At 44.2% G+C, this 12193-nt stretch overlaps 1 protein-coding gene across 1 annotated transcript; it reads right to left on the bottom strand.

The window, feature by feature from the left end:
• Nucleotides 1-654: 654 nt before the first annotated feature.
• HIF1AN (hypoxia inducible factor 1 subunit alpha inhibitor) lies at nucleotides 655-10261 on the bottom strand. Its single transcript, XM_030951605.1, has 8 exons — nucleotides 10002-10261; nucleotides 8804-9054; nucleotides 7417-7565; nucleotides 5579-5724; nucleotides 4986-5092; nucleotides 4530-4593; nucleotides 4192-4302; nucleotides 655-3055 (listed from the first exon to the last, which is right to left on the bottom strand). The coding sequence occupies exons 1-8, from the start codon at nucleotides 10230-10232 to the stop codon at nucleotides 3011-3013; spliced, it is 1104 nt and encodes a 367-aa protein (XP_030807465.1). The 5' UTR covers nucleotides 10233-10261; the 3' UTR covers nucleotides 655-3010.
• Nucleotides 10262-12193: the final 1932 nt, after the last annotated feature.

The raw sequence follows: 12193 nt of genomic DNA on the forward strand, positions 1-12193 counted from the left end.
ACCCTGTCCCCCAAGGCTGTGAGGAGAATGCCATTTGCGGTGGCTGAGGCTGAGGCATCTCTCTCTCCCACAATGCCAACATCCTTCACCTACTATTCAACTCTTCCGTATTTTACCACATCTCAGCCATTTGTTCAGAAATAGCCAACATCTCACCAATGGTTAGATTTCAAGATTGCTGTGGAGTTAATATTACTGTAAAATAACTTTTGTTTACTAGGTAGAGAGGACTCCATCTCCCAAGGCTGCTAACACACAGCACAGGTACACACAGGAAAATCTCTGGGACAATTAATTGAGTTCATCAGGCCTGCTTGAGTAGTTTGCTCCATCTTCCAGTCAGAGTACGGTGACACCATGCAGGTCAGCAGGGAGGGGAATTTTTCCCTGCGCACCAACACTTCTTGTTGACAGGGTACAAGCTCACCATCTTATTCCCAGCTTTCCTTCCAGCCTTCTGGAAGTAGTATGGAGAAAGTTGTGAAGACACATAATAATGCAATTGGTATTGCTGTTTTGAAGGCAGTTCTGGAGACCAACAGCCTTCACCAGTGAAGAACACAAGTGGAGTTGTCAGACTGAAAAGTAGATTTAGACACACATCCTTATAGAGCTCTTCTACAAGACACTCACAAAATAAAAGCCACACCATTCTGTTGTTCAACATTGGTTGTATTTAAGAACTACACTTCAGAAGGTACCATGTGTTTGTCACACCCCACCCCCTGCACACACACCCCTAGCAGAGAACACACAGCTTCCCAATACCATGGCAAGGGGCATTGAAAGCACAAGGTGAAAAGGGAAGGGGGAGGGAGTCAGTCCATCAGTGCATTGTAAATGAGCTTTCACAAAGTCAAGTGCAGCAAAACCTGTTCAGACACTTTAAAAGTTAGACCTTTGGCAAATAAAAGGAAAAAAAAAAGGATCCTAAAAGTTCTGTAAGTACCATTCTCTCTCCACATGGGATATGAACTCCCACCCTGAGCTTCAAGAGTTGATGGTGTCTAACAAGCAGTACTGAAGACTACCATGTGCTGAATAAATAGCACAGAAATGGGATTTAATTTGAGCATCTTTCAACAAAGGGCATATGCCCAAGATTCCTGGGAAGGCCTTGCTTTTGGCCAGTCAGAAGGTTCTTCCCCACTTGTCCAAAGGCTGAGCATTGATAAGCATCCAGCTGAGTGACCTTCGTCTGGATCTAACCATAGCTCTGGAGAGCCTGCAACATGGCAGTCAGACTACTCAGTGACACACATTTCTTGAACAAGGACCCTGTAGCTGCCAATTAAACTTCATTTATTCTGACCAGTAAAGCAGCCAGAAAACTTGCCTCAGGACCTCCTGTTTCCTCCTGTTTGAGAAGCCTTTCACTTTTGTGAAAGACAAGCCCACTGCAAGTGGTGCATGAACTGTCCCAGCAAAAGATGGGACCTGAGACCAAAGATGGAGCACTTCTCAAGTAGCATGTTACGCTTTTATCAGAACCCACATCAGAACAAGCCCAGGGGAAACACTGGGAAGTCTCAACAAAACAAGTTCTACACTTTCTGGGATGAGATACATGGGCTATGAAACAGCCTCTCCCACCTCTAGCTTTTGGAACCCATTACAACCGCATCACAAGTACAAGATCTTTGCATCACCCTGCAAACCAGGGACAGCAGTGCAGCACACCTCAGGGAATAAAAAGCCAGCTTCCACAAGAGCCCAAGGCTTCTGCATGGAAGAGGAGAAGGAGGAAAGCAATGTTATTTTTCAGAGTGATTACTGAGGACTCAGACAGAGGCTTATCTGGTTCCTGTGCTCTGGTCTTGTCACTTCCCAGTCTGCCATGTCAAGTCCCGGAACACAAAAACAATCAGGATAAACTTAATCACATTTAAACAAAAAGCCCTGAACTCTTTCACATGACTGTACAAGGAAGAGAACCACACACTGGCATGGATTTAACTGATGGACAGGAGCCACACAAAATCACACAAACGTGTGCACCTGTGCACAGCCACACACACTTGAGTTCTTGCAGTTTCAGTAAAAAGGGCACTTTCCTGTGCTAGTCTCAGGAGCCAGCACCCTACTGGGGAGAAGTGAGGCTCTGTACCTATCTGACACTGTGTTTTGACAGCTGAGCTCAGCATCCCTTGGAAATTTAATTTAAAAATGTGGCTTAACCATTCAAGACTTGGAGAATGCCCTGGCATTTATGCATCTCCCTTCATAATGCTACATCCCCTTTTAACCATACTGCAGCTTCAAAAGAGCAGGAGAGAAGCCTTCACTCCCCAGAAAAAGCTGTCAGAAAAGGAGATTTATCTAGACTCATACAAGACAGATGTTATTTGGACAGCATAGGATTTGGTGCTCACACACTAGATAACTTCATTCTGATCTCTACCCTGTACTACATCCAAAGCATAGATGTCTTAGGTTGAAGGAACTGAATCAATTGTCCAGTTGCTCAATACACACAGGCCATCTCACGTGTTCATTTCCATTAATACAAAAAGGTGCCAGAGTTGAGCAGGGACAGGTCCTCTAACAACAGAGGACTGTGAAACCTAACATTCCCCACCTTATATCCACTGCCGCCACCAATACACAAACCCAGCCAAGAGGCCCAAACCCCATCAGACTGAGGCAACAATATTGCTCCTGGTTATCCTCCAAGCTCTTCTTCATATGCCTGAAAATCCTGAAGTAACATATCCAAGTGCCAGAAGCCATGCTCCTTGTTGTGGCAAACAGGGCAGAGGGAAGAAAATAAACAAGTTAGTGAGCATGAATCCAGCTTCCAGTAAGTGCAGACTCTTTCTTGGGAGGTTCAGTTAGATGAGAGTGGAGGATGAATAGGGTACTAATGGTTTTGCAGTTCCAGTAGCCCCTTTATTGTAGTGGGGCCAGGACAGGCCAGGAAACCCATCAGTCTGTTAAGTGCTGCGTGCAATACTAGCGCTCAGTATCTTCCATTGCTTGTGAACAAAGCAGCTCCAACATCAATCAGGCATTAGTCATACCGGCCCTTAATCATCATATTCAACAAGGGACCCACCTGTTCAAAGCAAAAACAGGTCATTAGCCAGGACAGTTACACAGAAATGGCAGCACAGAGCCTGCTCCCTCCATATCACAGAGCCCAAGATATACCTAATCACTTTCAAAGCATTTTCTAGAAAAACACTGGGGCACACACAAACACATTCTTAAAATACCCTACCGAAACTGCAGAGTTCTCTGTCAACACTTGACTTCAGGTGACACCAAAACCTTCCATCCAGAGTGGAAACATGCCTGAAACATTTTCACTTCCCACCTAATCTTTGTGATTTCTAAGTAGATGCTATTAAAGGGAATCAAGGGTTGCTTTTTTCAGGGAGAGAAGGAACATTCTCACTCATTGAATCCTCTCTGGTCCCTGGGGTCAGTAAGAGGGGGAGCTACAACTGATGATTTTGCTAAGGTGGTTTTTTTTCCAGTCAAGACCACTCCCACATCTCAGGACTGCCTAATCTTTGAAGGAAGTTCAGAATGCCATGGCAGTAAAATAATCTCAGGGGAAAGGCTAAAGAGGAGTTTCTGCACAGTGGTAAGGATTACAGACCAGAAAAGCATTTCTATCCTTGACCTGCATTTCCACTTTCAGATCATCAGATCTTCAAAGGCATACTCTTAGTACCTCAGTCTTTTTAGACTTAGTACCTCAGAGGGGGTTTTTTGATATACCAGATAGTTAAGACTGCAAAGAATTCAGAGATAAGCAAGAGACATGTTAAAGATGAAGCGCATGACTTAATAGAGGAGATTTCTGTAATTTAAGAGACTTGGATTCAACAGGTGAAACAGTTTCAATTTTTTCTGCAAATAATGGGTATCATTGCTGCACAGAAGACTAAGGAGTTTTGGGAACAACACTTTCCTGGAAGTGCCAAAAGTCAAAGTACACTTTTTTCCCACATACAAGAACAACTACTTCATTGTTTGTAGTGGTCCTTTCCAGAATTATAATTTTAAGAGCTTGCGTTTTTGTAAGCAAATGACCTTCTGAAGACTGCAGGAAGAATCAGCAAAAGAGCAATCCTGCTCTCCCACCCTCACTGTGGCACCTAGAGAGCCAAGTAGCTGTCACCTCAAGTTTTGCATTATGCCTTAATGATTTCAAGAGCAGTGACCACATGGTTCTTTCCATACCTCTTGTGGATTTCCTAAGGCTTCTCCCAGCATCTTCTCAATGTTCCTCATTATCGCCACTTTCTGATGAGCCTTTAAGGGATACTCAATTCTCTTTGGGGTTGGGGCACCCTGAAATATCAAAAAAAGCTCATTGGCATGCTTCCTGTATTAGCAGCTTATTCACCTGTACCCCAGTCACCCAGTTCTTCACACACACAACTCTGAAGAGGAAAAAGTAGCTTCCAGAAGCAAAGGACTTGGTGCCACGAAGCTCTCATATCAACAATGTGTGCCAGTACATCTCTACCTGAAAAAATCCTCTGAGATGGAGCTATCCAAGCTGTGCTTGTACTCACCTTGTACCAGAAGTTCACAGTGATGGTAATCCCCCCATTCAGGAGAGACTCAATGTGGTGCCACCTGCATGGAAATCACATAAAAAAAAGAAAAGAAACTATTGCTGTAGCTTATAGTGAAATACCTTGGGTGATGAGTTCATACAGCACTAGACAAGCCTGGTATACCTCCTGCATCAAGACCTCAAAACTTCTGGAAAGCTCTCCTTATTTAAATATAGATCCTTTTCTCACACATGTTAGTGAGTACATGTACAATTAAAGTGGTGTTAGGGAGAATTACTATTCCCATCCAACAGACAGGAATTGCGAAGCGTACTGGCCCAAGATATCACAGAAAATATCACAGTTGCTGGAGAAGTAAAAACAAAATACTCTTAAGAATCAACCCAACACTAAGTAGAAAACATTTTAAACCTGTTTTTTATCACAGTGCAGTCCTGCCATCCTTCTTACCAGTACATAGGTATGTACAGCACGTCCCCAGGACCCACCACCGTCTCATAGCCAACCACATTCCGGAAGTTTGGAAACTTCTCATAGTCAGGATTGTCAAAGTCCACCTAATAGGAGAAAACATTAAGAAACTCAGAAGAATTTCCTGCAATGACAATCCTCATTATTGGCTCTCAGTGTCAAATCATCTTGGTCTTCCTTACATGGCTTTTACATTTCCATTTGTATCTTAACTTTATTGTGAGGTCCTGCAGTACCCTCCAAGTACCATATAGGTAGGAATCTTGCAATTTGTCTGTCAACAAATCTGTGTTTGACCAGTGATCAATGAAACAGAACAGAGGAGGTAGCAACTGCAGACCCATTGTGTATCAGTAAGAAGGTTTTTATGGCTCTAGCACTTCTGAGCTGGAACCAGACACAAACAGAAAACCACCAATGCATTCCCCAATGCTGTTGAAAACTGAGCAGAGGTTTTGCAAAAGCTCAGCAAGTATTTTGCAGCTTTAACTCCAGTGCAGCTTCCTCCCACCTAGCATCTTTACAAATGCACATTTTTGCATTGGAACAGAGAACAGATCTCCAACTCTCACCTGGCTCTGTCTGTCACATGGATGGTGCACAGGATAAGGGTAGAGGCATTCAAACTGATCAGGAGGAAACAGGATACACCTCTTGTAACCCTTAATCTGAGCAAAGAAGTTCTGTTGCTCGTCATAATGGGCTGGTGTCACATTCCCTACACAGAGAGAAAAGAAAATCAAGACACTCTCAGGTATGAAAGAGATGCAAGTTATGTTCCTCGCTGAAGACAGAAAATATACTCCCACATATTCAGAAACTAAACAAGGAAAATGACAATAGGAATGTTACAAACCCCTATCATCAGCCTTTATCGAGGAGCTGCTACTCCACTTAATTTCCATTCTAAATCCATACTCAGCAACTTATGCTCTACAGGATTAGGATTTCCAGCTTGTTCCAATGAACAGCAGATGCTGAATGTTGACAGGAAGCTTTTTCATAAAACACTTAGTTTAAATGACAAGTTGTAGAACAGACTGTCAAAGATTATTAGTCTAGAGAAAAGGAGTTCAGTGGTTGGATTTGAAAAAAAGTCCCAGAAGTTTTTCAAGAAAACAAGTAAACAATCTCTGTCAATGGAGCTCCCAATAGCACCCGCTCAAGTCTGATTAACAGTGCTTGACTGTTGCCACTAGATCTTAAGTTTAATCAAATCTTTAAATACAGTGGGTTGTTTTGTACTCCTCACAACTGTACTCCTCACAAAAAACGGTTTTTCAGGCTGTTTGCCAATTCAGATATTACTCTCTTGGCCTGCAAGAATTAAGATAACAGTTAACCCCATAACTTCATTACATAGATCAACAGAGCAGCACACATGCTACTCTAAAGACATTCCTTTTTCTAGCACATGCTGGTTCGAGACAATTCCTTGGTTCTTGTGCTAACCTGTTAGTAGAATTTTAGTGACTATATAGCCTGTAAGGAAGTGTTGGTCCACTGATTTTATATTATGTTCTCTCAGCTAGTTAAACAAGTGGCAAAGACAAACTACTGTAGGTTGAGATTGACTTGGTGCAAAGAGGAAAAAACCATCCAGGTTGTGTAACTGAACAACTATAATTTGATATGTTGGCCACATTAATTATAGGCTCTCCCACTTCACAGAACAGTGTACATTTCTTCCCCAGTTATTGAGATTACTTTCTAAAAGAATGTTCTCCTTATCAACAGCCTAGTGGTTCCTCTGTCTTCTAAGGCACTTGCCTCTTAGTCAGGCTCCACATGAATTTGGAACTCTATTCTATCCAAATACTTTTAGAATTTATCCATCTTCAAGTTTCCCACTGTCCTATAGGCTTTCAATAGAAAAAAAAACCAGGTCTTAATCAAAAGAGAATTCCTCCTCACAGTGTACTAGCTCAAATAAGAAAAAAGTTTTCACGAAATAACCAGATTTCCTTCTGGGCAGACATTGGACATACTCAGAAAAGCCTAGAAGTCTTAACACTGTTCAAGTTGCAAACCTTTCTGCACTTTGAATCTGCAGGCTTTGAGCTTTTTAAATCTACAGTGCCTGAAGCATGCAAACAGTAAACAGATCCCAGGATATGATTAGCAGTTACTAGAAACACAGTCCCACCAGCATCACACACAGCCTTTCCATGAGCACATGACATTCAGGCATTCACAGTACATCCCTGGTAAAATACAGACTATTCCTTTCCTTGTTTCCCAAGTTAAGGTGTGACAACAGTCTCCTCCCAGCACAAAGCTTTACACTACCTCCTCTGAAGAAACACACAGATCTAGGGGAAAATCCATTTGAAAGACCTTCTGGAACTGAAATACAGAACTGCTGATGCAATCTTCTCCCTTTCTCCTTCAGTCTGAGGAAGCTATTTACCTTCCATGCCAATAAGAAGCAGGTTAGAAGTCAGTTGACCCCAGCCACGTTTCCCTTGCTGCTTGTTAATCCAGTTCCAGTTGAAGCCAAGGAAATCCACTACAATCTTCCTTCCAACTGTGTCATTCAATGTTTGCTGTAGATATAGCCTGAATTGTCCAAGAGAGAAAGCAGGAACCAAGTATTAAACTTTGTCATGAGCACACATATACTCTGTCTCTTCAGAAAGATTTCAAAACAGAGAAGTACTTCCTAGAGATTCTGTTCTATCACTACACAGCTTCAGCACCTGTGGAAGGAAACAGTTTCAAAAAGTCTGCAAACTTTGCTGTAAGGTTTCCCAGTACACAAGAGAACAGATCTTAGTTCAACTTGAACAATTACAAGGGAAAAACATAATTTTAAGGAAGAACAACCCTCTCGCAGGGCAGGAGGAGGAAACTCTAAACAGACTGGCCATTATCAAATAAATCCCTAGATGAATGCCACCCCTCTAACTCACCTGCAATGTCAGTTATGTCTTCTAGCAAAACTACATGAGGGAAAAAGAGGTCTCAGGAGAGCCTGCACATTTCAGTATCAAGTTACTTAAAGCCATGTTTACATTTAAACATAGAGGATCAGAGGAATCTAACATCTGTACCAACAATCACAGTATTACAGACTGCTGTCTGCAATGCTGGAAGAAAACGCATTTCCAAGAGCAAGGACTGACTTTTCTCTTGGAAAAAGCACACCCAAAGCTAAAAAGAAGAAAAAGGCACAGATGACAAATGGGTGGCGTTGCCTCCAATTAAGACACAATCAGCGTCTGTAATTCCTTTTAGAGGGCTGTGACTGAAAACACTAATGGTTTAAGTACAGCTGCTGACAGTTATATTCCATGTCCAGTTGAAGCTCCTCTCAGTGACCCACAGCTCTGTTAGTGGCACAGGCCATCACCCCCAGTACACAGCACATGCACAACCCGGCCTGTATTCCCAAAAAGGGTTAGCTCCAGCTGCCTTGGGATTCTGTGGGAAAGCCTGAATGCCACAGCCTATACCTTTACATCAAACAACAAGCTTCTCTACCAATACCACAGTCTGCCAGAAAAAAGTAAAGCTTAATACTTTCTCTATACAAACCCTGCCTCACGCAGAGGAGGAAAAAATAAATAAATTCCCACAGCCAGTGTGAACAGTTTGTTTGGTTTGACTTTTCTAATAAGGTAACAAGGCTGTTGTCAACTAGAAGCCCTGCAGAAAAAGCAGGATTCTTAACAAGAAACAAATAAAAATTCCAAAAAGTTCATGACACTTTAATCATCAACACCCACTGAAGAGAACTTAGCTCCTACTTAGGTCTGAAGAAACAAAGAAACCTCCACACTCCACTTATCACTTACCTCTCAGCACTCCCTTTTTGTTGTATTTCTTTGAGTCTGTTCACAAACTCGGCAAACTTCATTTCTTCCCTACTTGACTTGGGTTTGAAGTTCTTAAAATTGGCCATTTTTTTCTCATCATAGTACAAAAACTTGTGTGTGCTGGCACTATACACTGAGAAGTCCCCATTGCCAATGTTTTCCTGGAGGTAGTCCAGGTCCCATTTCAGAGCAGGATAAACCAGATTTGTATCTGTCAGCACCACTGGCTCCTGGAGAGAAACAGGAAGTTTATTGATTCAAAGACCTCTTGAACTTAAGAACAAACACATTCATTATTGCACCCACAAAAACTCCCTTTCAAAATGGGGAATTGGAAAAGGCATTTGAAGTAATCATATATTTGTTCTGGGGAGAAAACCAAGCAAGACATGATAGGAAATTCTAAGAAAGGGGTGGCCTGGGGCTACAGTAAGCTCCTGGTAGCAATGGGACAACAGATTGCACTATCTACTTAGCCAGTCTCTATCAGCAAGGTTAGACAAACACTAGCTGGCAACACTTCTGGGCCTGCTTGGTCCTGCCACGTAGCCAGGAGACACAGTGGATTCTGGCTGGTCACTTCCAGCCTCAGCTGTGAAGGAGTAAGTGCCAGCAAAAAGATCCCTCTGAATCCAGAAACAGAGTTCATCTCTCTTTGCAGAGGACTGCAAATAACCCCCATAAAAAAACTGACCATGTCTTCTACAGCAAAAAAAGAGCCTTTACAAAAGGAAGACAAAGTACATCACCTACCTCACCTACCAGTAGTAAGCAACTTAACCAAGGCAGCACTGTGTTCCCAAGCTGCGTATACACAACTTTTTGCAGACTTTCCTTAAAAAACCCAACTACGAAACCTACGAAAAGGAGACTGAGCTGGTACAGAACCAATACGAGAGCCACCACTGCAAAGGAACCTTTGCATCTGTGGTCTGGCACTTAAAAAACCACCAGTATGTGCCCAGGGGTTTACACAACGTTCCCACAACTTCCATCCCGATAACAAAGGACTTAAAACAAGCGTTTCCTGCCAATCTCACAACTCAACGCTGTAGCACCCAAGAAAAACGTCCACTACGGCAAAGAGGAACGGGACAGCGGCTACAGCAGAGCCCGCGCGGTGCCCAGGACGGACAGGGCCGGGACGAGGCGGTGACTGCGCCCGGGACCCCCTCACCTCGTTCTCGATGAGCTCCTCGGCGCGGGGGTCGCTGTGGCTGAGCCGCGGGATGGGCCGCGTCTCGAACGAGTAGCGGCGGAACTGGGAGTCGCTCCAGCCGGGCCCTGCCGCCACCGCCGAGCCCTCCCGGCAACCCGCGGCGGCCGCCGAGGAGGAGCAGGAGGAAGAGGAGGAGGAGGAGGAAGAAGAAGAGGAAGAGGAGGAGGAGGACGACGAGGCCGCCGCCATCGCCGCCTCCACCAGAGAGCCCGTCCCGAGGAAGGCGGAAGCGGAAGCTGCGCACCCATGGCAACGCCGGAAGCAGAGGGCAGAGGCGGAGGGCAGAGGACATGGAGAGGGAGGAGAGAGGGGGCGCCGGCGGCGGCAGCGCCCCCGCGCGGGCGGAGGCTGGAGGGGCTCCGCTGCCCCTGACCCGGGTCACTTCCCGAGGCTCCCGGGCCCCGCTGGGCGCGCCCCAGGGCAGGACCCGCTGCAGAAAACAGCTGGATCGGCTCTGCAGCCTCCTGGCCGGGCCCCCTGCCTCCTCTTCCCCCGAAAGGCGGCGGAGCGGGCGCCAGCGCTGCCCTCGGGCATTTCCATTGCCCCACGGAAACAGCAGCGCCCGCTGCCTCTGCCCGGGAAATGCGGGAAATGCGCTGCGGAGCTCTGCGCCTGAAATCCAGCTCTGTAATTAACCTGGCTACAAAAAACAATATAGCACTGCCTGGCGCAACTAACACCCAGCCTGTGGTGGCGGCTACATCATTTTAGCAGGATTTCATGAACTGTGTGACTGAAGCGGGAGCTGTTGAATTATTTTCTTGTATGTTTATTGAGACAAAGTCTACATTTGGCTTTTAATCTGCAAACAGCAAGAATGATGATCGCTATTTCCCATGAATGTGCGCCACATTAGGCATCAGCTCTGGAGAATATTTTGGTCTCAGGCATACAGTGGTTTTCATCTTACAGTAGCTGGGATTTGTTCTGCCTGCACAGAACTTTGCCTTCATGAGAATAATGCAATTTCCCTTTGTCCTTCCAAAATTTATTAATATACTTAGTTTCTGGGAAAATGAATGTCCTCTCACATTTTAAATCTACAGCATTTCTGCTGTACAGGTTAACAACATTTTTTACAGTGTATTTGCAAATATATTTGGGTGCTTAGGAAACTTGAAACACAGCTGTGAAAAACTCAAACATAATTCAGAAAATAAATACCCAGTGGTGAAGAGCTGATGTAAGAAGCAGTTGACCACAATCCAAGCCTGAGCCCAAGTCAGTGGATAGCACTGCCAGTGCTATCCCCACACTGCTGTCCCCACAGCTCTCTGGGCTGCAGAGGTGGGACAGGCTCCAAATGCTGCTCCATGGAAAACAGCAGCAGCATCTGCACTAGAACGCTGGGCTCTGAGTTAAGAACTTTATTAGATTACTGAGTAACTTCACTGCATACTCATTTGTAAGAGAGCTGGCTGAATTAAGATACCATCCCTAAAATGATATCAATAGGCTTTATTTCGGATAAGTGAAAAGATCCTGTCCTTTATCTGCAACAAAGCCCCCATCTCAGACGTACTGTATCTCAGATATAGTTTTATAGTTCATCACTATCTTCATTCAATTATTAGGTTTAAAATTAATGTTGTTATTAGAAGGAATGGCTTTAATGACAAACTGTCTGTGATAGTTTTTGAGCTGCAAAGCTTTATAATGTAAATCGTTACAGAGACATTACCCCAAAGCTTTATAATGTAAATCGTTACAGAGACATTACCCATTATGGCTGATGTGAATAACTGAAGGAAAATGAGTTCAACTACCACAGAGTTTACATAATGAAGTAAACTGCAAAATCCTTTAATGCTCATATTGATTTTATTTACAATAATACATTGCTTACATTTGAAGAATCACATTGCTAAATTAACATGCCATTTCTTCTGTCCACCTTCCTCTGGCTCCATGGAGATAAGACGATTACATTTGGGTATTGACTTTAATAATATTGATAGTGATACAAAGAAGGCGATTTGCATAACGCCGCCGGGCACGGCATCGATCCGATGGAGCATCGATCCGCGGGAGGCTCCCCGCGTCTGGAAGGCAGTTCCTGCCATACATTCCCGCTGCCCCGCGTTGTCAGACAGTGACAGACAAAGCGAAACATGGCACCGCTGCCTTTTCCGTCCATTGCCCTCGTGTCA

This window comes from Camarhynchus parvulus, chromosome 6 (assembly GCF_901933205.1).
Source record: "Camarhynchus parvulus chromosome 6, STF_HiC, whole genome shotgun sequence".
NCBI classification, from domain to species: Eukaryota; Metazoa; Chordata; class Aves; order Passeriformes; family Thraupidae; genus Camarhynchus; species Camarhynchus parvulus.

Excerpts from the sequence above, each read along its gene's own strand:
- HIF1AN (XM_030951605.1), bottom strand. The coding sequence starts at position 10,232 with ATGGCGGCGGCCTCGTCGTCCTCCTCCTCCTCTTCCTCTTCTTCTTCC. Across the intron at positions 5,725-7,416 it reads GCTTCTTATTGGCATGGAAG|GGAATGTGACACCAGCCCAT; the intron begins GTAAATAGCTTC and ends CTCTCTGTGTAG. Across the intron at positions 5,093-5,578 it reads CATGTGACAGACAGAGCCAG|GTGGACTTTGACAATCCTGA; the intron begins GTGAGAGTTGGA and ends TTCTCCTATTAG.